We start from the raw sequence: 27,654 nt of genomic DNA, 5'->3' as shown, positions 1-27,654 counted from the left end.
ATATACATCCTCAAATATAGCAATAGCAAAGCATTAAACAGTTAGTATTAAATAAAAGAAGGAATTGATTTCAAAATAGAAATCTTTATTACAACTCTTAGAAGACGTCACCTTTCGCGTTTCTCTCACTTTCATCTTCTTTTCTAACAATTTTGATATCTTTGGATCCGCTGGTTTTTCTTTTACCGTTCCTGGAGTACAGTCTTGTTCTTTAAAGGGTTTTAGATCTTTCGGAAAGGGTTAACTTTGATTTGGGATAATTAAATAGATTTGGAAAGGCTGTAATTTGAGATGAGTTGGGCCAAAATTGATGGCAAAGTTACATTTAACTTGGAACAGATGGAATAATATACACGTTCACCTTCCCTTCTAACCTCAACAATTTTTGGAATTTTGATTTAAATTCTGCTGGTTCATAACAGTAGCTGTCTCTAAAAGGCATTCCTTATCTTCCATCCTTATTTCAGACCCTGATTCTGGTATTTCCTATAGTAAGAAGTATTTATCTTTACAATTTCATGTGGGGCAGGTTTTTGATCCTATGCGTCTTAAATGCGCGAATCGGAAATATACGCAACAATGAGAAATATATTGATTTAGGTGTCATAATTATAACTGAAATTTGTATAGAGTGTCGAAAAAAGAAAAATCATTATGGCATATTCTTAGAAAAAATTTTATTTTTATTATTTCACATTTTTTTTTCCCCTCTCATTTTCCATACCGTTTATGTTCAAAGTTTTAAAAACGGTGAACAATAAATAATGTTTTTTTGGTATTTACGCCTTCAAGACGAGAAAAAATATATATATAACCTATTCTATTTGAAATTCGAGATTGCGGGACAAGAACTGATGGTTAGAAAATTAATAATACCCTTAGAAGATGGTAGCATAAGCTACTGTTATGACTCAAAGAAATTGAAATAAAAATTCAAAATATTAGAGAGATTAACTTATTAACTTATAGTGAGACATTGTGTGTATGATTTTGTTTTTGAATACAAACCTTAATAACAACTCCCATGGCTTTATTCTCCCATCCATTTTCTTTTATAATCATCAATTACTTTTCTACATCGTCATCGCTACCTTTTTTAATATTTTTGATCCGTTGTTTCGTCTTCTTCACCGCTTCTTTTGCCTTTTCCAAGTCACCTTCTGCTGTCTCCAACATTTCCTTCAACTTCTGGAGCTGTTTCTTCTGCATCTTGTGGAAGTACTCTCCTTCGAAGGCCGCTTCGCGCTTTCCGAAGGCTCCACCGGTGTTCCTGATGGATCCTCCTCCGCCACCTCCCTTCCCAGCTCCTGATCCAGGGTCTCCTAAGCCAGTTGATAATTCACTCGTGCAATTGGAACCTACTGCTTTAGGACTGAGCCGAGGTCTAAATATGTGAAGCAGAAACCTATTCATCTTTCTCGAGATATGGTTTCTATTTGAAACCTCTTTTTATGAATTTTTTTTTTTTTTTTTACATTTTTAATGATCATATGGGAATGAGATTTTTATTGGAAGCTAATAATAATATTTATAATTATATAATCGATTATAATAATTATCAAAGCAGTAGAAATTGCAATATTTAAAAAAAGAAAAGAAATGTAAAAATAAAGCACAGTTTTGATAGACCATAATCAAAATTAATTAACAAACTTCAACCATAAACGTATTGTTTCGGCCACCCTTCCTATCCTGTATGTTACCATAGATATTTAACATTTAATATTCTCTCTTGAACCAACCTATCGATTGTAAACAAATTCTCTTTCTGTTACTTTATACCTTATTTTCGTCACAATTCATTTTCAATACAGTCCACTTAAAATACCCAACCAGCCAATCAAAAGTGAAGTAACTCCCGGCCATAAGTTAAAGGCGCACTTCATACACAACTCGTGTATAAGAACATTACAGAACGAATTATTTGGAAAGGGAATTATTTAATTTAGTACTGGATTTTAATCTAACATATAAAATTAATATTTGTTGGTTCGTACTTTATGGACTGGTATACCGTTCATCTGATTGTGAAGGATTTTCCCAGGAAGGTTGTAGAAAATTCAGGATACTCCAGTAAAAATAAAAATTTGTTTAAAAAATTAAGAATTTTCGGCCCTTTGCTCAGAACGTATACATTTTCTACATGTTTATTACATGACAGTCGAATTTTCTCTTCCTGAAGAATAAGAAAACTGTTTATAATATAACTACTTGCATTAAATAATTTTTTATTCATTAATATTTTTTAAAAATGTAATGAGACTTGAATTAAAGTAGGTCTACGATATATATATTTTTTCCGGAATAGTATTAAGAAATATTCCTTTTTAGCATTCGTTTGAAGCCTTTAGATATCATTTTTCAAAGAAATTAAAAAGTAAATATTTTTAATTTATTGGAAATGGTCGCCTTGTGCGGTCAGCAAAGAAAAACATAAATAAAAAAAAATTTAATGTATGCCGACGTTTCGACCTAGGTTTCAGGTCTTCATCAGGGCTGTAGAAAAAAAGAGATAACAACCATCATTTAGAGAAACATAAAATTGAAAAGAAATAGCATTCAATCGAATTTGGAATAATACAAAATATTGAATTTAATAATAAATAATAAAAAATTAATAATTGAATAATAAAAAATAATTGATTGATAATCATGAAATTAGACAGTAGCAGATTGATAACAGTGAATGATGAAATATAATATCATGTAGTTAAGAAGATATGTAATTAGTGTCTAAAAAACTTAATGTTCAATTTGTAGATTCAAATTTGTTTTCAGTTTTTTAGACACTACTTACATATCTTATATTATTGATATCTTCTTACCTACATAATATTATATTTCATATTTCACTGTTATCAATCTGTAACCGTCTAATTCCATTATCAGTCAATTATTTTTTATTACTCAATTATCAATTTATTTATTATTTATTATTCAATTAAATATTTTGTATAATTCCAAATTCGATTGTATACTATTTCTTTTCAATTTTATGTTTCTCTAAATGATGGTTGTTATCTCTTTTGTTCTATAGCCTTGAAGAACTGAAACTCAGGTCGAAACGTCGGGATTAATAAATATTTTTATTATAACTATCCATACCTCATTAAATATTTTTAACTTTGATTCATTTGGAGAATTTTATTTTCATCTTATGGTAACTATTGTTCATATAATATGCAGTACAAACGTAGATACAACAGTTGGAAAGCTGAATGTCACCTTTTTTAAGGGCGAAATATTAGAACCGGTTTGTGCCGCTTTGCCATAATTTATGGAGCCCTAAACCACTCCTGGAGTAGATTTGTTGAGTAGTATTGAACTTATTTCCCTTTTCTTTACCATATATATTTTTTAAATGATATTACATATTGTATATATACTTATATAAGCAAACTAAATTGATATAGTAAGAAATTGATTCAATCATTAATCCAATGAGTAAATAATTAAATATAGATAGATATGACTTTATAAGATAAGTTCTTTATAACAAAACAATAAAAAAAAAACAAAAAAAAAAAAAACAGATTGGATAATACACAACTAATAACATAATATTCATTGCTCCATTATATTTAACTTAAAATAATGAGAATTCTTTTAAATAAACGAAAGCGTGATAGAAATGAAGATATTAATTGGCTTCGAAAACTATTTATATAATAAAATTTATATGTCACATACAAAGTTAAACTTATTACATATTGTTACAATGTAATTATATAGTCTGTTCAATTTGGCCTCACTATCAATGTTCAATATATCTTCAATGTTTTGTAGTCGCTAGATACGGATATGGGTGGCTTTTAGATATGTTGTTGGACAATCTAGGACGATTAGTACAAGAGCCGGGGAAAAAAAAGGCAGTTATCTCACCCCAATTTTTTATTACTTTAATGAAAACTAGGTATAATTACTAGTCAAAATTTATGAGTCTGCCAAGTATAGGTAGGGGGATTAAAAAATGGCGGCTGTTTCAAATTCTTAAAAAAAACATTGATTTTTTATTTGGAGCTCTATATCTTAAAAACTACCAACAACACTAGAAAATGTAAGAGAACAATATTTAAAGAAGAGTATATTTGCTGAAATATTAGCCCTAATATAGCTATTTATAATCAATAGTTCTCGAGATATAGCTTTTTAAAAAGCAAGATTTCTTAAATATCTACTAAAAGATTAGTAGTTAGTGAATTTATTTTGAGAATAACTCAGGAACTATGTGACGTACAGATGTCTATTAACACTCAAATTAAAGCTAGTTAAATTTGCTACAAAATAGTTAATGATGTTTATCTTTGTAGGAGTAGTAGTTTTTTATGATATTTGACAAAATAAACTCACAAAACGCTAATTTCTAGTTGTTCGTATAAAATGCTGGATTTTTGAAAAATATATCTCTAGATCCATAAGACACACATATGTTTGCCAACACTCAAAATAAAGGAAATTTAACTTACTATAAAATAGTTTATGACACTTATCTTCGTAGGGGTAGTAGTTTATATATGATATTCACATATGAATATAAATTTAGCAAATGAAAATTTGTCCGAACAACTATAAATCAATTTATTTTAGCAAATTTCATGTAAACTACTACTACGAAGATAGACATCATAAACTACTTTATAGCTCATTAAACTAGCTTTAATTTGAGTGCTAATAGACATCTGTACAAATGGTCTTTGAGAAATAAATTTTTCAAAATAAATTCATTAAATACTTATCTTTCAGTACGTTCTGTACAAAATTTTTATGAAATGTTGCTTTTTAAAAAGAGTTATAAAAAACTCTTTAACGTAAATAACTCTATTAGGGCTCAGATTTTAGCAAATTTACTCTTCTTTAAATGACGTTCTCTTAGGTTTTCTTGTGTTGTTGCTACTTTTTAAGATATAGATCTCCGAATGAAAAATTAGTTTTTTTATTGCTTTGAAACAGCCGCCATTTTTTATTCCCCCTACCTATACTTAGTCTGCCAAGTAATTATACATAGTTTTCATTGAAGTAATCAAAAATTGGGGTGAGATAACTGACTTTTTTCTCCTCTTGGGCTCTTCCTACTCAAGCTTCCTACTCAAATTTCCTACTCTTAGTTAAATAATTAAATATAATAAATAATATAAACATTTCAATTGTATTTAATTAACCTATCTGCATACCTAAATCTTGCGATTGCGAAGTATTTCTGGGTCTGCTTGTATAAAATGAAATTATTTAAATCTCATAATTATATTTTAAAAAATAAATAAATTAAATTATATTTCTACTTATTATATTATATAATATTTATATTTCTACTTGTTTATATTTCTTAATTTATTTATTATATTTCTACTTGATTTAGTTGAAATTACTAATGTATAACAATTCCATTTCAATTGCTGATTGTTCCTATTACTTCAGAACTTGGTTGGAAATGTTCTTAGAGCACGTAACGTAGCAATTATCGTATCTGAACTGATGGCTAATCTATCTTCTAAATTTCAATTAGTATCAATCTTTTGATTCTTTAACTCCTTTCCGACACTTATCTAATATTACGATATTCGTTCAGCCTTTCTTAAAGTAAAGATATATATATAGTTGACCGTAAAACTTAAATATGAAACTGAAGATGGTCAGGGTTGCGGTAAAAAAAGAACAAATAGTTTCCAACTATTTAATGTCCGACGTTTCGCCCCACTTTGCAGGGCTTCACCAGAGCTGTTCTAAGCGATAGGTTAATTAGGTTACCTGTTTATCCTATCGATAAATCGATAATAACAATATGAGCCCGAATAGATTTATTTACGTTAAATAGTTTTCGAGAAATAGCTTTTTAAAAAGCAACAGTTCATAAAAATGTTGTACACTGAAAGATAAGTAGTTAGTCAATTTATTTTGAAAAATTACTTTCTCAAAAACTATTTGACGTACAGATGTCTATTAGCACTTAAATTAAAGATAGTTTAATGAGCTATAAAGTAGTTTATGATGTTTATCTTCGTAGGAGTAGTAGTTTACATGAAATTTTCTAAAATAAATTGAATTATAGTTGTTCGGACAAATTTTCATTTGCTAAATTTATATTCATATGTGAATATCATAAAAACTACTACCCCTAAGAAGATAAGTGTCATTAACGTTTTGTGAGTTTATTTTTTCAAATATCATAAAAACTACTACTCCTACAAAGGTAAACAAAATTAACTATTTTAGTAAATTTAACTAGCTTTAATTTGAGCGCTGGCCGACATCGGTACGTCCAATGGTTTCTGAAATAAAGTTTTTCATAAATCAAATTTATTGTCTGAACAACTATAAATCAATTTATTTTAGCAAATAACATAAAAACTACTATTCCTACAAAGGTAAAGGTTAGAAACTTCATTATAGTTATAGTAGATTTTTAAGAAATTATGCTTTTTAAAAAGCTATATCTCGAGAACTATTGGACGTAAATAGCTCTTTTAGGGCTAATATTTCAGTTAATTTACTCTTATTTAAATAATGTTCTCTTAGATTTTCTAGTGTTGTTGGCAGTTTTTATGATATAAATCTCCGAATGAAAAATTAATGTTTTTTTAAGGTTTTTAAACAGCCTCCATTTTTTAGTCTTCCTACCTATATTTGGCAGACTTTTTTTACCGCAACCCTGAACATCTTCTTAAATTAAAGAAATAAATGTGTTATATCCTTAGCAATACCCGTAGAAATTTTAAAAAAACATATAATTAGGATTTACTTATCTCCATTTTATGATTAATTTCTCTCCAACTAGTCGCTTCTAAGTATTTCAAACGGCGATTAATAATACAATTAAACTTTTGTATAACAGAAATCTAGGAGATGATTTTGTCCGTTGCAGGAAGGTGCTCGTTAATGAGGGATGAATCTAAAAAGCTTTTTTCTGACTTAAAAATCGAAACTATACAACAGTTGGATTGTGTATTTTTCTGGTGGATGTTTTTTCTTCCACATTGGAGTGCGGGATATACTGCACGGGAGTCTTTCTCGACGTTGAACAAGCTTTTGACCGAGTTTGTTCTATAAACTTCATCAATTCCTTCCCCAAAATATTTTCTTCAATCCTCTCCTACCTCTCTGATAGAACCTTTAAAGTAAATCATAATCTAGCTCACTTTTCTCTCTTTTTTCATTAAATCGGTGTTTCTCAAGGTAGTATTTTAGGTCCCCATTCTCTATACGGATTATACAGCTGATATCTCAATCCAAACACAGTTTTGACAACATACGCTGATGAAACATGAATACTGCGTGTAAACAATGATCCTACTACGGCATCTCAAAGTTTACAGACACGCATAACATTTATTCAAGAATGGTGTAAAAAACTGCCGAATCAAAATAAATTCTGAAAAAGCCAACCAGGATCAACTTTACTCTCCGTCTTTAACGGCATCTTTTTTTAAATATCCTACCAGCACCTGTTGAAGATTCCAACTTGACAAAAAACTTCCTTGGAATCCTAGATTGAAACGGCAAGAAAGTGCTCGTAGACTTCGATTATTATAACACTTACTTGACAAACGCTCTAATCTTCCCATTCACAACAAACAACTATTATAGACTATGATAATCAGTTCAATTTGGACACACTGAATTAAGATCTGGGGCTCTACCAAACCAAATTCCTCTGTATCCAATCATTACAATCCAAAATCCTTGATGCTCCTTGTTACGTCACAAATAAACTCATCACTAAAGACCTGAACATCCCTTTCGTTGCAGATTTTGTCCTTATTCCAAACTCCTTAACCATCCTAACCCATCAGTTCTTAATATCTTATCTTTAACAATTCCTGATAATATTCCGAGGCGCCTGAACAGAAGATGGCCACGGAACTTTCTAATTTAAATTAATGTTTGAAGTACCACTATTGGGGGGGTTCCTTTCCAAGACTATCAAGTCTTCAAAACCTTCCTTAAATTTATTTATTGTGTTTTTGTTTTTTTGTACAGTTGTAAAGATTAATAAATAAAAAAAATTGAAATGCCCTACAAGAAGATTTTATAACTAAATAAAGATTTTTTTATGAAGCAGCTAGTACTCGTAACCTACATAGGAATATTCTTGAAATGAATGATTTAATTAATGTGCTTTAAAAAAAAAAGTATTTTTTCCCTTCTTTTTCATTTTAATATGAAATATAATTTATGAATAAGATATATTTTATCAGTAATTTGACATAAGAGTTAATTTATGATTCAGTAAATATAGGGTGTTTTTTTAAGCCCGATAGAACTTGAAATTGTAAAAAATAACACAAAAAATTAAATTGTAATCAAAATTTTTTTTTTATTCGAAAGATCAATACGTGACATTAACATTTGAAAATGATTTCGGGCATATGGGCACCGCGGCTGTTCTTGACGAAGCGCATTCTGGACGTCCAATTTTGGGGCACTTTTTCGAGCACTGCTGGCCGTATGTCACGAATAACACGAACAATGCTGGCCTCCAAGGCGTCAATTGTTGCTGGTTTATCAGCATAAACCAGTGACTTCACGTAGCCTCACAGGAAATAATCGAGAGGTGTCAAATCGCACGACCATATGCGGCAATTTTGCTTATTAACAAACCCGTTAAGCCAAAAATGCGCCTCATCGCTGAACACAATTTTACAGAATGCGCTTCGTCAAGAACAGCCGCGGTGCCCATATGCCCAAAATCATTTTCAAATGTTAATGTCACGTATTGATCTTTCGAATAAAAAAAAATTTTGATTACAATTTAATTTTTTGTGTTATTTTTTACAATTTCAAGTTCTATCGGGCTTAAAAAAACACCCTATATAAAATTTTTATGTGCCTAAAATACGTAATGTATATTTTTTGTTAAATCTCTGATATATTAAGGAGAAAAAATAATAAAACAGCACTATGTACTAATAACTTTTCCCCAAAATAAATTCCGTTTAAGAGGGTTTTCCGTTGTAGAGAAATTTCATTGTATATCATACACTTTCAGATTTATATCCATATAACTCATAACTCACAGCCCTCGAAGATTGGTGTCGTAATTGGATTGGTAAACAAATCCCAAAAAAACCTACTGACTGCCCTACAATATACTTCAATTATGTTACCCTTACCGCTGTCGAACAGATCCGCTGCCTTGGACTACATCTGGAAAAACGACTTACCTGGAATCCTCACTCAAGACTAAAAAGACAGGATGCACGTCGATTTCGACTATTACAGCACTTACTAGACAAACGGTCTAAACTCCCAATTCATTACAAAAGACTGATCTACATGACAATAATAATGCCCACTAAACCTTCGAATTCCTCTCGTATCCAATCTTTACAATCCAAAATCTTCGTGAAATCCTAAATGCTCCTTACTTTGTCACAAATAAAATAATCTACAAGGCCTTAATGTAACCGATCTAGGCCGAACCAGATATCAATCCTTCCATTATAAACTCCCTAACCACTCAAACCCATTAGTTTCTAATCTTGCTTCCTCTTTTATTCCGGACAATGCTCCGAGGGGTCTGAAAAGAAGATGGCCTCGAAACCTTATATTGTAAAAATGTTTTTAGAGTGCTACCAATGGGTAGTTTCTCTACATGCGTGTACCATACCATTATGATTTTACTTTAAATTTACCTGATGTATTTTATGTATGGTCGTAAATATTAATAAATAAATTTTAAAAATATATATATCCATATAAATGGTTTAGTGGACTAATCTTTTCTTCTTGCCGAATATTGTACATAATTAGGAAATACTATCATACTATTCTCTTCATTACGTAATTTGTATAAAATATTCTTATAGAGATTATAAATAAATAATGGGAGGTATTTTATTATTATGTTACAAGCATAACATGAAAAAAGAATAAAATATTTCTTATATACAGAACAACTGCATTAGGTTTTCCAATAACTTGCTTTGACACTTTCGTTTTCTAGAAACGGATTGATCGAACCAAAGGGAAGTAATCTGCATTTCGCTTTCAATCACTCCATTTCTAAGTAACAACATGTTTGACTGTTTCCATTCAATCCTTCCTTAATAACGTTTCTGTTTCCCTCCACATTCTAGAATCTGTTGTATTGTTGTTGTTGCCTGTAAAATGTTTCTGTTACATACTCTTGAATGTTAGTATCTCAAAATTTGATTCCATTTGTTGCGAATGATTGAGACATCTCGCATCACAAGCTGTTCGATTGCCACTGCAAACAGACAATTAATTTAGTGGAACCCAATTTCGTAAATAAAACAAAATCTGGACAAGGAGAAAATCGTAGACATTTTTTATGCTAAACGACAAAATTTTGACACCAATGTTACATTAAAAATGGCTCTGCGAATTTCGATCAATTTCAATACCGTCAACAAAAGTAATCCAATTTATAATTTATTATAATAATCTTCGATTGGATTTAATTATAGAATCACATTTAATTTATTTATTGAAGTTCCATATTTTTCAAATGTATTGACTTTTGATATTGTTAAGATTGCTATTTTTATAAACGAAGATTTACGGAGAATACTTGTTTTTTTTTATTATAGCACAGCTATTAATAATAAAGTAAAGCACCGTATGAAAGAAGTTAATGAAAAGAAAAAAAAAATTTTTTTAGTAACGATATATACAAGGTTGGTAACTTTGATATTCAAATATTTGCTGCCGGTAGTTGTAAATCAGAGTTGAGATAATTTGTTTTTTCATTATCATAATAATAAACACATTTACAGTAAAAAAATTATTATTTTACATGAGTACAGATTTCCATTATTAAACTCTAGTCACCGTATTAAAACCTATATTCATATATAAAACTCAAAAAAGTATTTGTAATAATTTATTCAATTTTTTTATCTGTGTTTTATATCCATATTATATAAATTGATATTACCACAAGATTTATTATTGTAAAATACACATAAATGTTAAAATTACATAAATGAAGAGGTTTCTCATTCATATTTGGAAAAAATGTATTAAAAAAATCATCTATTTTCATATATACAACTCATAGAACTATTTATTATAATTTTTTTTTACCTGTATTTTTATATCTACAGTATATAAATTAATATTATATACAAGAGTTGTTATTTATACATAACTGTTAAAATTACATAAATGTCTCATAACATTACATTACATAATTGTTAAAATAGGTTTCTCATTCATTTTTGGGAAAAAAATTTATTAAAAATCTATTTTCATATTTACAACTCATGGAAGTATTGATTATAATTTATTATTTTTTTTTTTACCTGTGTTTTTATACCATTATATAAATTAATATTATACACAAGATTTATTATTAATACATAACTGTTAAAATTACATAAATTAAATCATTTCTCATTTATATTTGCGAAATATTTATTAAAAATCTATTTTCATATATGAAACTCGTGGAAGTATTGGTAATAATTTATTTAATTTTTTTTAACTTGTGTTTTTATATCTACAATATATAAATTAATATTATACACAATATTTATTGTTTGTCATTTTTATTCTTTTATTTTTCACTAATATCAACCTAATTCTAATAAGACTTCTATTGCTTTTCAAAGCACTTAGTAAAGTGCCAATAGAATAGGCCGAAACGATATATAAATATGGATTATATTTAATAATACTATTCTAAAATATTTATTAATTATATAATCTTATATTAAAATATATTGGTTTAATGTGGTCCGAAGGTTTTCGTCTTCTAACATTTCGATTGATATGTAATAATTAAAAATGAACCCAACAAAAAAATTAAACATCACAATAAAGCTGTTCATAAACAAAAATTTATATTGATAAAAAAAAATTGTATAAATTTTTTATTTTATGATTAAGGTTTAAATTATTGTTATTATTTAGAATTAGTTAAAATAAAAAAGAATTCGACGAGGATGGGATTCGAACCCACGCGTGCAGAGCACATTGGATTAGCAGTCCAACGCCTTAACCACTCGGCCACCTCGTCTTGTTTGAAGGGACCGCCAAAGTATATTTACCAGCACAATTAATAAAATATATTGTATTTTTTAAATTAATACGGAACTTATAAACGTTAATTATGACCGTGACCTTTCAAAATAGATTTCCAATAAATATTATATTTTATGTAATATCTAAGTATATTCAATATAAATATAGTGGTATATTTTTAGTCTTGTTAATAAAAAATATTTCGATAAAGATAATATTTATGATTGATTCATTAACTAATAATTGGAAGTTAAGCTGTTTGTTTACTTTCTACTGCTGCGTGATTACCACTTCAAGATTATAATTTCAGATTTATTACACAGCACTGAAAAAAAAATTAAACGAGCTTGAATCTCTATTCAGATATTTTGTCTATTTAGCAACAGTAATAAAAGTTAATTTCTGGTATGGAAACATTAAATAATGTAGTTAAAAAAAATAATAATATTCATATTTCAAACAAACCCTTATGTGTCTCCAGTCCTGCAAGAGATCAGAACCAATTTTTAATCGCATATATTTTATTCTATACACAATAAGAAGTAATACGCATTTAATGAAAAATTTATTTATGTCGACTTTATAATAACATCATCATATAACAATCCCAAATGTTAAGGGATCTTTTTACAGAGTGAAAAACCACGCAATGCTTTGCAATTGCTATAGTACAAGAGCCCAAGAGGAGAAAAAAAGGCAGTTATCTCACCCCAATTTTTGATTACTTTAATGAAAACTATGTATAATTACTAGCCAAAATTGATGAGTCTGCCAAGTATAAGTGGGAGGAATAAAAAATGGTGGCTGTCCAAAGCGATAACAAAACGGAGCTCTATATCTTATAAAGTAGGAACAACACAAGAAAACCTAAGAAAACGTCATTTAAAGAAGAGTAAATGTGCTAAAATATGAGCCATAATAGAGTTAATTACGTCCAATAGTTCTCGAGATATAGCTTTTTAAAAAGCAACGTTTCAGAAAAATGTATGGGACGTACTGAAAGATCAGTAGTTAGTGAATTTATTTTGAAAAATCTATATCTCAAAGACTATTTGACGTACAGATGTCTAATAGCACTCAAATTAAAGCTAGTTTAATGAGCTATAAAGTAGTTTATAATGTTTATCTTCGTAGGAGTAATAGTTTTCATGAAATTTGCTAATATAAATTGATTTATAGTTGTTCGGACAAATTTGTATTTGCCAAATTTATATTCATATGTCAATATCATAAAAACTACTACCCCTACGAAGATAAGTGTCATAAGCTACTTTATAGTAAGTTAAATTTCCTTTATTTTAAGTGCTGGAAGAGATATGCGCGTCTTATGAATCTAGAGATATCTTTTTTTTTTTTTTAATAATTTATTTATTGATATTTACAACTGTATACATAAATACACATCAAGTAAATTTGCTGTAAGTGGTGTTATGACATGATACAAACATGTGGAGAATCTACCTATTGATAGAACCTATTGTTTCACTCTTTGTATAAAATATGAAAACTTTTAATTACAAATCAATTTGTAAATGATGACTTGGGCAGAATAGTCTGCAAAAAGTTTTTTAAATGATTGATGTGAGTGTAAATTTATATTAAAGATTGTCCTTGAGGGTGATCGAATGGTCCTAAACGTAGGACTTTTAAGAGAAATTAAGAGTGCTTTTAAACTTAAATTGGATACAATTAAATTTATTTTAACATAGATTTTCTTATAATTTTTATATATCTGTTATAGTTTCTTCAGTTTCAAAATCATTTATATGTACAATAAATTTGATATGATAAAATATTCTTCATCATCATGGAAGTAGGGCGAGTAAATTAATTTGTGAAAAAAAAATCTCTAAATATAAGCCACACTAATTGAGTCAAAGTCCTTCAACTTATTTCATTTTTGCCTTTTGACACAGGATCATTCCTTTGGGAAATTTTGGGCACTTGACCAAGGTTAGGAAGGAAGAAATGAATTTAGGACATCGTTTAGTATAATTTTTTTTTAATTTAGCGCTCGGAATTCATAAGGAATGCTAATAAAATCTTTTACGCCATATTTTTTTTTTTTTTGGAGTAAGTGGAACTAATTAAATTTTGTAGAACCGTCTCTTTTTATGATGCTAATGACGATTCTCTTCAATATTATAAATTTATATTATATTTGATTTAATTATGTGAATCGTAGGGTGATCAAAGGTTCTATTGGAGTGTATATACATTTTTTTCACAAAAAGGGCATTATTTAGTTTAATTTGATTCGTAATATATTTTTGTTTAGTATAGATGTGTATAAATGTTTAATAAGGTAGGAATCTGTAATAATTTTTTTTTATAATTTCGAGGTTCGGTCCGGTTTAAAACAAGGCGATTCTCTATCACCTATCTAATTTAATCTGGTATTAAAATATGCTATCAAAAATGTGATACATACCGTAAATGGTTTAACTTTAGTTATCATTGTGAGGACAAGAAAACTATAGAATTAAATACAACTACGTTGATAAACTCAAGTAATAATACAAGAGCCCAAGAGGAGGAAAAAGGCAGTTACTTCACCCCAATTTTTGATTACTTTAATGAAAACTATGTATAATTAATTACTAGTCAAAATTGACGAGTCTGGTATAGGTAGGGGAAATAAAAAATGGCGGCTGCTTCAAAACGTTAAAAATAACTCATTTTTCATTTGGAGCTCTGTATCCTTAAAACTACCAACAACAATAGAAAATCTAAGAGAACATTATTTAAAGTAGAGTAAATTTGCTAAAATATGAGCCCTAATAGAGCTATTTACGATCAATAGTTCTCGAGATATAGCTTTTTAAAAAAGCAACATTTCTTAAAAATGTACTGAAAGATTAGTAGTTAGTAAATTTATTTTAAAAAATTTATATCCGAAAAACCATTTGAACTACATATGTCTTATAGCACTCAAATTAAAGTTAATTTAATGGGATATAAATTATGTTGTGAATATCAGGGATATGAATATAGGTTTATGACGTTTATCTCCGTAGGAGTAATAGTTTTCATGATATTTGCTCAAATAAATTGATTTATAAATATTGGGACACATTTTCAATAGCCAAATTTATATTCATATACGAATATCATAAAAAATACTACTCCTGCAAAGATAAGTGTCATAAACTACTTTATAATAAGTTAAATTCATTTTATTTTGATTCATGGCAGACATATTTGCGTCTTATGGGTTAATATAACTAGAGTTATATTTTTTAAAAATCAAACATTTTATACGAACAACTAGAAATTAACGTTTTGCGTATTTATTTTGTCAAATATCATAAAAACTACTACTCCTACAAAGCTAAACGTTATAAACTATATTATAGTAAGTTAAATTAGCTTTAATTTAAGTGTTACCATACATCTATACGTCACATAGTTCCTGAAATATAGACTTCTCAAAATAAATTAACTAACTAGTAATCTTTCAGTTTATTTTTATGAAACGTTTCTTTTTAAAAAGATATATCTCTAGAACTATTGGACGTAAATAGCTTTATTAGAGCTAATATTTCAGAAAATTTATTCTTCTTTAAATAATGCTCTCTTAGATTTTCTATTGTTGTTGGTAGTTTTAATGATACAGAGCTCCGAATGAAAAATTATTGTTTTTTAAGGTTTTGAAACAGCCGCCATTTGTTATTCCCCCTACCTATACTTGGCAGACTCATCAGTTTTGACTAGTTATTATACATAGTTTTCATTAAAGTAATAAAAAATTGGGATCAAATAACTGCCTTTTTTTCTTCCCGGCTCTTGTACTATAAGGAAGTAGGTCTAATTAATAAATACGAATAAAACTAAGTACACGGTTAGCAGTAGGTACGGGAACAATTTTGGTGATACAGATATAAGAGGAAATAAATTTGAACAGGTAAATGGTTTTTTATAGTATTTAGTTTCTATAGTGACTAGAAAAAACAAAATTGATGAGGCAATAAAAGCGAGATTGAAGGTGGGAAATGCTTGTTATTTTTCAATTTCGAAACTGCTTAGTTCGCGCCTTCTATCAAAAAAATTAAATGATAGAATTAAAAAAAAATATTATCCTTCCTACTGTTCTTTACGGATGCGAAATATGTCCTGTTACACTAAGGGTGGAACATTGCCTTAAGGTTTTTGAAAATAAATTATTATGTAAAATATTCGAACCGAAACAGGATAAGCCGGAGAACTTAGGACACACAACGCCGAATTGATTACCCCGTATTCAAAATCGGGTGTAAAATCTTATCTATTTAATTTACTATACATAAACTAAATAGGTACTTATTTTTAGTATTTCATTCATCTGCTGTCAATAAGTAAATAACCATTGATTTTGATGAATTATTAAGGACATACATCAGTGAATATCTGAATGAGGTATGGTAAACGGACAAAATAAAATTTGTTGAGAGTTAATATATAAGAATAGCATATAAGATAATAGTAAACCACATTATATATGTGAGTAGGGGAGCGGGTGAAGGGACATGACGGTCGTGTGGGTTAGGACGCAGGTCCAAGTGCGTTCGGTTCGATTCCCACCTGGTTAAACATTCATTTTTCGGCGGTCCCGAAGAATAAATCTTGACACTCCCACCTTGGTTAGTACGTGGCGGGAACTCAGGTAGCGGCCAGGGGTTGGCAAAAAGGACCACTATGCCCACTTGCCAGACTTGTTCCCCCCCACCAAATACCAGTACCAGGGGAGCGGGTGGCTTAGAGTTAAGATAACTCCAATGTTCGAATCAAGATGTATACAGCATATAATTATTTTCTGTATCACTGTAGCTATGAGTCAACCCTGTGGGTTCAGAAGCCCTCCAGTATCCACCCAGCTTCATGGAGTTGGTACTCGTAATTGGTAAAACTCTGGCGGTCAAGCGCGATTCTGATCAAATACCTCCTTGCACAATCGTTGGTCTATTAACAGTACTCCTTCACAAAGTACTACACCACTGACACGTCGCGAGTTGTAGTAGTACAGATTTAATTTTGTTTTTATATACAAACATATATTATACAATAATTTATAATTTCATACCTATTGCTTAAGTATTTGTAGAAAAATACGTGTTATAAAATATACTAAAGAGAAAACGATTTGGAGGGAAGCAACGAACTCCACTTCAATCATGAAACTGTTATTATCTTGTTTTATTTCAACAGTGACAATTGGGTGCGTCCTGTCGTCAAAAGACTGCCAGTCATCGTTATACGGTGGCCTGTAGAGTATATAAACAACATGTTTAAATATATTTAGGTATTAAATATTAATTACAGGGACTAGGAAAAACTTACGAATCACATTAAGCCCACCTTTTATAAATATAAAATTATATAAAAATAACAAAAACATTGAATAGTAGCTAGAGTAGTTTATTTAGAAATTATACATACTGCATGCGATACCGCATATTATATGCATGTAAAGCGGGTTTAACATTAAAAATGTTATTGATATTATATTATGAATTTAAAAAAAGATAAAAGAACAATTTGGTAAGATGGTCGGGGGGTGTGGTCACCAAAAAAACATAAATAAACAAAAAAATATTTATTTATGCCGACGCTTCGACCTGAGTTTCAGGTCTTCATCGGGAGTCAAGCGGGGAATGTTGGTTAAAACTCAGCAGTTTTAGACCATCTTCCCTAATCAGTAATCTACGCCTCATTAATAAAAGAACAAAATGAAATATAAAATAAAAATCAAATGTTCTTAAAACAAAAAATACCCTATAAGCAAATCATTTGTTCTATTAAAGAATAATTCTCAAATATAAAATATGAGAAAAAGAAATCAATAAAAATTCAAAAGTAAATATGTGTGTACAAAACTAAAAAAAAAAATTTGTTTAAATATTTATTTATTGCTATTTACAATGGTACATTATAATACATTTAGTAAATCTGATCTAAGTTAAAATGGAGTGTTACAGGCGTGTAGAGAATCTACTTTATAGCTCAATAAACTATCTTTAATTTGAGTGATAATAGACATCTGTACGTCATATAGTTCCTGTGATATAGATTTCTCAAATGTATAGATTCTCTATAGTAATTGTAAAGATATAGAGCTCCGAATAAAAAATTTATTATGTTTAAAACATTAAAACAGCCGCCATTCCCTCTCCCCCTACCTATACTTGGCAGACTCATCAATTTTGATTAGTAATTGTACGTAGTTTTCAATTAAGTAATCAACAATTGGGGTGAGATAACTGCCTTTTTTCTCCTCTTGGGCTCTTGTACTACAACAATATCTTCACCGCTGCGAAATGTACTGTCAACGATCACGGGCGATCTGTATTACTTCCACGACAGTATAACATTAACTATCATAAAGTTTATGCCATGGTAATGCCTCCAATATCTGTTAACTGTCTCTGTTTAAACTAAAATTATGTTTTTTTTTGGGATACTATTATTATAACAAACAATATTTGTGGACATGCGTTCACAGATAATTTTAATTTATTTTTGAATTTAGGCCTAATCTCTTTCAGGAAGATGTTAATGACTTGAGAGTTTTACATTATACCTTTATACAACATCAAATAAACAAAGAGAACACTATATTGAGCTTAATGACTAGCTATCGGATTTTCGGATCAGGTCTTTCAATACACAAAACACTCGGCGTTTCAGAACACAAGTGTAATTCCTGCCGAACAATGGAGGATGAATCCGTTTCAGAACGAACAACTCGACAACTGCTCATATTATTCCAGACGAGATGTTGGCGAACAATGATACACTTCAGATAGGATGTATCTCTTTGCATCGATGAGTGCTCGTCTGTTCTCTGTACCGAAATCGGCTCAACTACAGCTGAAATTAATTTGTATCCTATAAATACTTCGTGATTTACTTTTTTCTGCTTTTCAAATTTTTCTTTATTTTGAATATTATATATATTACATTTCAGAGTCCTCTGCCTTCAAGGTACTTCTACAAATTTGAACAACAATAAAATGATAATAAAAGCTATTAAACATTTATTATTTAAAGTAGCTGACCCGGCAATACGCCTATTTAAGGATTTAATGAACACAATTGATACCTTCTTATAAAATAGTGTATTTAGTTAAAATTTTTTTTTTTTGTTTCACATCCCCTTTCTTCTTCATAAAATAGTTACAAAATATAAACATATGTACAATACAGTATATATATACAATTTGTTGATTTTTGCCCTTTTACTGGAGCTGCGCTCCATTCTAAGGGATGGCTCGATATAATACAACATTTTTTGAAATTCCACTGTTCAATTTGAAAATATGTGAGGTGCTGGGGCGGACTTTAATTTTTTGACTTTTCACTAAACCTAAAACTGAAAATTGTGTCACTGTCACTTTTGCTGGGTTAAAGTTGTGATGGTCTCGGGTGTAAATCCTGCCATCGGACTGGTGGAGGTGCTGGTGTCAGTGCCTGGAAGAGTGGATTGGTCAAAAATTGGAGGGAGTCAAAGAACGTGACGTGCCTCCGACTAATGAACTCTGGCACTGAGAGAAGTTCTAGGAGTTGATACAGTTCCGGGGGCTTCTTCCTCTTCCACGATGTTGTGCGGACCATCCTCCGCAGCATGGTGTCCTGGAAACGTTGGAGGTGTCGCTGCGTGCCTTCGGAGAGGTAGGTGAAGAGTGGTGACCCTAAAGGAGCGCCGGCCTCAGAATACTTTTGTATATCTGCAGTTTAAGCCGCAGAGAGAGCGCTGGTGATGTGAGGAGGTGGTTGAGTCTGTAAGACCGCCTTCTTACAGTTTTGTTTTCTGGTAGATGTGGGTGGAGAATTTAAGATGACGGTCCAGCTTCACTCCTAGGTAGACTATCGAGTTTGAAGGGGAGATAATCGTACTGTCCAGGTTGAGTGATTTCGGGAGAGTCGATCTTTTGTGCTGTTGGTGAGCGAACACGACGCAGTCTGTCTTAGCTGGGTTCATAGAGATATTGAGACTGCCCAGTCGTCGGACAATTTCCTTACAGACTGCTCCGGCGCGCTCTAGTGCATGTTTTGGGTTCATACTGCTGCTGTAGATGGCGATGTCGTCGGCATAGGCGGCAACTGTAGCCTTTCTGTAGTTTTCACCAACAACATCAGCTGTATAGATGGAAAACAGCACTGGCGATAGGACTGCTCCCTGTGGCACTCCGCATGTCAGTGGGATGGAACGGGAAAACTCATCTCTAACCCGTACAGATATGGTCCTGTTTTCCAGGAACGATGCTATCACACCGTTAAAATTAAACATTTATAGATACTTTATTAACATGATTTGGTAACATGAATTGAACCAACAGTGATATAAAGCAACGAAACAGAAATTTTTATTAAAAAATATAAATAACTTCGTTATTTATAAATACTCGAGCAATCTACAACAAACTTGGCAGTGGTTTAGAGCTCTAACTGTGTCTAATTAAACAAAATAGGACCGGAGATATAAAATAAAACGTGTGAATTTCTTTCCCCTATTTGAAACCCATATTTCACAGCAGACATTCAGTTTTCCAAAGGTTCTATTAAGGTAGGAATTGGATAAAATGCAGAGGATTAATAGTCACCTGAAGAAAAGAAAAATCTTAGGAATAAATCGAGGTGAAAAATTTCTAATTTTTAATTTCTTTGAAAAGAAACCTTCGGTATTTAAGGGTTTAAACGATGCTATAAAGGAATATTTCTTAATACTAATAATTAAAAAAAAGGACCGTGGGTAGGACATGTCCTTAGGATGGGCAGTGAGGATGCATCAAGACAACTACTGATTAGTACAAGAGCCCAAGAGGAGAAAAAAGGCAATTATCTCACCCCAATTTTTGATTACTTAATTGAAAACTATGTATAATTACTAGTCAAAATTGATGAGTCTGCCAAGTATAGGTAGGGGGAATAAAACATGGCGGCTGTTTCAAAGCGATATACAAAACTAATGTTTCATTCGTAGCTCTGTATCTTAAAAAGTAAGAACAGCACAAGAAAACTTAAGAGGACGTCATTTAAAGAAGGGTAAATTTGCTAAAATATGAGCCCTAATAGAGTTATTTACGTTAAAGAGTTCTCGAGATATACTTTTTTAAAAAGTAACATTTCATAAAAATGTTGTATGGGACGTCTATTATCACTCAAATTAAAGCTAGTTTAATGAGCTATAAAGTAGTTTATGATGTTTATCTTCGTAGGAGTAATAGTTTTCATGTAATTTTCTAATATAAATTGATTTATAATTGTTCGGACAAATTTTTATTTGCCATATTTATATTCATATGTGAATATCATAAAAACTACTACCCCTACAAAGATAAGTGTCATAAACTATTTTATAGCAAGTTAAATTTCCTTTATTTTGAGTGTTAGCAGACATATGTGCGTCTTATGGAATTAGAGATATATTTTTTCAAAAATCCAACATTTTATCCAAACTAGAAATTAACATTTTGTGAGTTTATTTGGTCAAATATCATAAAAACTACTATATGTACGAAGGTAAAGGTCATAAACTTCTTTATAGTCCATTCAACTAGCTTTAATTTGAGTGCTAATAGACATCTGTACGTTACATAGTTCCTGAGATATAGATTTCTCAAAATAAATTAACTAACTACTGATATTTCAGTACATTTTTATGAAATTTTGCTTTTTAAAATGCTATATCTCGAGAACTATTGGACGTAAATAGCTCTTTTAGGGCTAATATTGCAGCAAATTTACTCTTCTTTAAATAATGTTCTCTTACGTTTTCAAGTGTTGTTGGTAGTTTATAAGATATAGAGCTCCGAATGAAAAATTATTTTTTTTAAAGGTTTTGAAATAGTCGCCATTTTTTATTCCCCCTACCTATACTTGGCAGACTCATTAATTTTGACTATTAATTATACATAGTTTTTATTAAAGTAATAAAAAATTGGGCTGAGACAATTGCGGAAGCTGCTGGAGTAGACCGGGATTCGACACCGGATTGTGGGGCCACCATATTAGTAGAAGTAGTATAAATTATTTAAAATCTTTCGGGAAACTACTTGCTATCTATTTCGTTTCTTTATCAAACAGAACGAAATTGACTTTCGTCCTTGCTGTTTGCATTTTGCTCAGCCTTCCACATATTTATCAGTTCTTTTTTTTGTTTATCGTTTTTTTTTTTGCCCATCACATCATAATTAGAAGACATAATTTCAATTTTGAAAACTCCAAAATTTTAGATATAGAAAAAAATACAAAAAGTAGCAGAATATAAGAAGCTATTTATATCACAAAAAATATCAATAGGATTATATATTTTAGTACAGACCAATTATTATATATTTTTTTAAATTTTTAGAAGTACCCTGAAGATCAAAGATGACTGAACACCGAAATGTCAGTGCATTGTAAACATTTTTTAAAATAAAGAAAAATTTGTAATGGAGAAAGGATAAAATTATTAAATATTTATATGATATTAATTGAACCTTTCCGAAGTAGAAGATTGGTGTATAAACAGAAGTTTTATCCTATTTATCATTACCATAATAGTATAAAGTTTATACACGTTTTTAAGTAAAAATAATTCCTAAAAAGACTAGTTTTGAATTCTTTAATTTATTGTTGGTCCGTTTTTAGTATAAACATAATTTAGAAACAGCTTAGTGTGCAGAATCCGATTGTTTTTGAAAAATAAAAGAAAAAGTGTTATTTTATAGAAAATAGCAATGCTGAAAAAAATTATGAATTTGCTAACATTTATGCCCCAAATAAAAATAAAATACACATCTCACGTAAAACCTAGTCTCCAAAAATGGTTTGTGGGTATTTGTTTGTGAAGAGCTTAGTTCAAAAATGAAAAGTGGTTCGAAACTAAAATTTCATATTTGAGGTGGGTGACAGAAATTTTTTCACTAAAATCGACTCACCAAAAGTTCCACTTTATAGAATCGATTTCCCCCCCTTTTTTTTTTTTTTCTTCAAAATGTATTTAACTATCTTGTTTAAAGTCAATAAATCAATGAGCAATTATGTGTTCTTTAATATCAGATAGGCTTTATTCTTTTTTTTTTTAAATATTTATTTATTGCTATTTACAACTGTACATTATAATACATTTAGTAAATCTGATCTAAGTTAAATTGGAGTGTTACAGGCGTGTAGAGAAACTACCCATTGGTAGCACTCTAATGACATTTTACATTAGCTGGTCTCGTGGCCATATTCTTTTCAGGCGCCTCAGAGGATTGTCAGGAATGGAAGAGTATGCAAGGCTATAAACTAGGGGGTTTGAGTTGTTAGGGAGCTTACAATGAAAGGAATGATATCTGGTCCGGGCTAGATCGGTTACATAGGGAACATTAAGGTCTGGTTTTATTCTTAAGTCCTCCCTTATTTGCCGGAATTATCATCGACATATTTTCATCTGTTCCACCATTTGTACAAATTCCTCAAAGATGAAATTTTTGCAAGTGATTTTCACGTAAAAAATGCATTTTCTTACTTAATTTCTTCAAAAAACGCTCAATTTTTCAGTTCTGGGATTGAAAAATTGATTACACGTTGGGGGAAATGTATAGAAAATGAGGGTAAAATATTTTGAATAAAAAGGTTTTGATTTCATAATGTTGTTTTACTAAATTACTTCTTCTGTTAAGACTGACAATTCATATGAAACTACCCAATATAATAATAGAAGTAGCAGTTCGTATCATGCTTATTGTAACTCCTGTGAAGATAAACAACTTCATGGTTAACCCATTTCAATTTAAATGCTAATAGACATTTGTACGGCTAATAGTCTCTAAGAAATAGTGTTTTAGAAATGTTTATTTGGAAAACATGTTGGTTTTTTTTTTTTTTTTTTTAAACTGTATTTCGTAAGTTATTAAACGTAAAGAGCTCTTACAGTGGGTCTCAAATTTTAGCTTATTAGAAAATAAACGAAGTTAATTAAAATTACTTTGTAATAATAGAAAAATATGGTTGACCGTATGAAGTAGATTGTAGGAAGACATTTCGGGTGTCGGTTAATATAGGTATCAAAATTGTAGAATAAAACTATTTATTGTTTGCCAACGTTTCGTTCTAGTTTGCAGTGCTTCGTTAGTGCTAAATAAAAAGCAAGATACAATTATTGTATGAATTGATGAAACATTAAAATAATATTGTTATGTAACTATGTTAGTTTGTTCATATGGATGTCTACTTAAGAATCTCTGGAGAGCAGGGTGGCTCAGTAAGGCGCTGTGCTCCCAACTCAAAGGATATCCCGGGATGATTACTGTTACTGGTTCGGTAGTCCTCGAAGGTCCATCCAGCCTTTATAATTGGGGTAAAATCTGAGCATGATCATGAACAAATAACCTCCTTGCACAACCGTTGGTCTGGTAGCAATATTTGTTTGCAATGTACTAAACCCCTGCTCCTTCATGGGTTGCAGTGGAATAGGTTTTATTTTTTTTTTTACTTTTATATCTAGCTATCAATCTGTTTTATTTACATGTAAGTTTTATAATTTTCACAAGGTTCACCTACTCTTTATTATCTTATTTTAGTTTATAAAGAATTGATGTAAATGTATAAATATTTAAAACCTATTTTTGTTTTTCTTAACGGCAACACGCAGAATTTTTAAAATGTATTAAGTTAAAACGGTTTTCTCTTATTTATAAATTAGTAATAATAAAATAATTGTACTAGCTGATTTATTTGTATTATCTGTTGCAGAGGCATGGCTGTTGGCGAAGTATTGGTGTGCTTGACCGCTGTCGGCCTCACCGTGGGAGTCCCGATCTGGTGCCAGGACTGCCCTGAGGACATGAAGCGGGACGTATGGGTGTCGCGGGGCTGGGGAGCCAGCGGGCTGCCCTTCAACTACATCGACCAGAGGGCCCGCCAAGGTCCCTCCAGGGTATCCGGGCCCGAAGCTCCAGAGGCCCAGCTACTGGAAGCCACTGGAGGCGAGCCCTCGGCCCAGTTCCTCACCGCAAGGCTCGTCTCTGAAGGCGAGAGGTACCCCGCGGTCCCCCAGCTCTTCGTGTCCTACGGCTGGGGACCGCTCGGCAAATAGTTCACCTTTCTGAACATAATTATTTATTTCATTTAATTTTTAAAAGCTAATTTGTATTTTGTTTTCTTTCTATGCGATAAAGAATGTGCTAAGTGATTAATAAAATGATTTTTGAATATACATATTTTTTATCCTTTCACCGATAGAATTCACATGTTCATTGATCTACTATAGGGGTATTCATGATGTTGTGTTAAATGTTAAATGTTATAACTAAAAGATTGTGAGCAGCCCTATTTGAAGTCATGTTAAACGTTAAATGCATAAGAGCCCCTAGCGGATTTTCTCAGCAACTTGTTGTATAAGCCTTTATGTTTATAACCTTCCTTCCAGACCCTCATGTTATTGTTTACTTCAGTTTTGATTTAAGTAATTAATTACAACATGCCTAGAGTGAGTGAAAAGTGGAATTTGTGTGAAAGTTTAGCTTATGAAATGAAATGAAAAAATAACTTTATTCTGAGACATATGTCCCCTAAGAATAATTACATGGTTCATATAGTGAGATTTTTATCTGGCGAGCGTTTACAAATTTTCAGATAGTAGAATGATATTACATTGTTTTTTTTCTCAAATGTATCATTAAAATTATCCATTCTGGTTTAATAACAGGGATATGAATACCACAAACACACGAAAGAACTGAGCTGTCACAACAACGAAAATGGCGGCGATCTCAACTGGTCTATTGTGTGACGTCATTCTCCATTTAACAGACCAAGTAACAGACTCTCAGCCATGTTAAATGTTATTTCGTTTTACCACGGTAAAAGAAGGCAATTTTTTTCGATTTAACATGAGTTTTTCCATTTAACACGCTTTAACATGTTAAACCAAAGATCATGAATACCTCTTATGTATATGAAGTGCATTTAGATGTTAATCAATCTTCTGAATAATATCTGAAATCCACGCATAGGCGCAGGCAGAGGAGAGCAGGAGGAAGCCGCCCCCCCCCCTAGATTTTGGGACACAAGATAAAAAATATTTAACTTATTTGATACGTGGTTTTTTTTTCCTCAGGAAACATGCTATAATTAGGAAGGTAATGGCGAGGAAAAGTGGCGCCCAAAAAATCATCTGAGATAAGTGCAAAACTGCCTTATATTTTCATTGTGCGTGCCATTGTTAAACCTTGTTGTTAACGATTTAAATTCAGTACTTTCATTTTCAATAATTTGTTGTGAATTTTTTTATTTATTTATTGATAAGTATTACAATCTGCCACAAACTTGGGCAATGAGTAACAGTGCTAATTGAATACATTCATACCAAAAACTAAAAAAAGAGGAAAATAAAATAAAAAGTAAATAAATAAAATCTCTATATGATGTACACAGAAAAATGAATAAATAAAATGAACATAATTAAACAACGTAAAACACATTATATTCAATATTTACAATCTCGACCTGAGGATCCCCGAGCCCACTATAGGGGTATTCATGATCTTTGGTTTAACATGTTAAAGCGCGTTAAATGGAAAAACTGATGTTAAATCGAAAAAAATTGCCTTCTTTTACCGTGGTAAAACGAAATAACATTTAACATGGCTGAGAGTCTGTTACCTGGTATGTTAAATGAAGAATGACGTCACACAATAGACCAGTTGAGATCGCCGCCATTTTTGTTGTGACAGCTCAGTTCTTTCGTGTGTTTGTGGTATTCATATCCCTGTTATTAAACCATAATGGATAATTTTAATGATACATTTGAGAAAAAAAAAACAGTAAAAAAAAACAATGTAATTTCATTCTACTATCTGAAAATTTGTAAATGCTCGCCAGATAAAAATCTCACTATATGAACCGTGTAATTATTCTTAGGGGACATATGTCCCAGAATAAAGTTATTTTTTCATTTCATTTCATAAGCTAAACTTTCTCACAAACTCCACTTTTCACTCACTCTAGGCATGTTGTAATTAATTACTTAAATCAAAACTGAAGTAAACAATAACATGAGGGTCTGGAAGGAAGGTTATAAACATAAAGGCTTATACAACAAGTTGCTGAGAAAATCCGCATTTAACGTTTAACATGACTTCAAATAGGGCTGCTCACAATCTTATAGTTTATAACATTTAACATGGTAAAACATTTAACATTTAACACAACATCATGAATACCCCTTATATCTCCCACGTGTGTGGGGTAGAGCAGGGTTCTTCGAGATCCTAGCGCAGCCACTGGTCTTATGTTACCTAAAATTAACCGATTGACCAGAGAAAACATAAAAATGGTCACATAAATAAGAAAAGTTAAAATGAAATCTATAATTAAACTTTTTTATTACAGTATTATTTTTCAATAATAAAAATTTCAACTACAAACTATACATAAAACTAACTAATTATAAGTTCTATCTATAGCTAACACTTCATAATTAAATGTTAGTTACTTATTTCAGATCATAGCTAATTTAGTCCTAAGAGTTACCTTTGAGGAAACAGCTAACAATTAACCGGTTAGTTTTAGTTTCCAATTCAACTAGAGCTAATTTAGCTTTGGTTGTTAGTTCTTAGTTATAACTCTTTAGCGCACTTGCTCAGTCTCCACTGGCTCATTACCAGTGATGCGGCGAGAGAGATGCGCTGGGATCTCTTGAGCTCTGCTCTACCCCTCACA

At 30.7% G+C, this 27,654-nt stretch overlaps 1 protein-coding gene, 1 long non-coding RNA gene and 1 other non-coding gene across 3 annotated transcripts in view; 1 reads left to right on the top strand and 2 right to left on the bottom strand.

The window, feature by feature from the left end:
• Positions 1 to 25,147, top strand: part of LOC106679538 (uncharacterized) — a 52,923-nt gene extending 27,776 nt beyond the window's left edge. Inside the window, exon 2 of the long non-coding RNA XR_010843126.1 lies at positions 24,685 to 25,147. This is a non-coding gene — a long non-coding RNA (uncharacterized lncRNA). The remainder of the gene's footprint in view (positions 1 to 24,684) is intronic.
• Positions 65 to 1,496, bottom strand: LOC106679528 (ATPase inhibitor mai-2, mitochondrial). The gene has a single exon (XM_014418746.2). The coding sequence runs from the start codon at positions 1,411 to 1,413 to the stop codon at positions 1,066 to 1,068; it is 348 nt and encodes a 115-aa protein (XP_014274232.1). The 5' UTR covers positions 1,414 to 1,496; the 3' UTR covers positions 65 to 1,065.
• TRNAS-GCU (transfer RNA serine (anticodon GCU)) lies at positions 11,896 to 11,977 on the bottom strand. Its single transcript has one exon. It is a non-coding gene; the product is annotated as a tRNA-Ser (tRNA).
• Positions 25,148 to 27,654: the final 2,507 nt, after the last annotated feature.

Source organism: Halyomorpha halys, unplaced genomic scaffold, assembly GCF_000696795.3.
Source record: "Halyomorpha halys isolate HHAL.00 unplaced genomic scaffold, Hhal_1.1 Scaffold13.1, whole genome shotgun sequence".
NCBI lineage: Eukaryota > Metazoa > Arthropoda > Insecta > Hemiptera > Pentatomidae > Halyomorpha > Halyomorpha halys.
Note: the sequence above shows the minus strand (reverse complement) of the source record. Positions and strands in the feature narration are given on the sequence as shown.

Coding starts and splice junctions, on each gene's coding strand:
- LOC106679528 (XM_014418746.2), bottom strand. CDS start 1,413: ATGAATAGGTTTCTGCTTCACATATTTAGACCTCGGCTCAGTCCTAAA.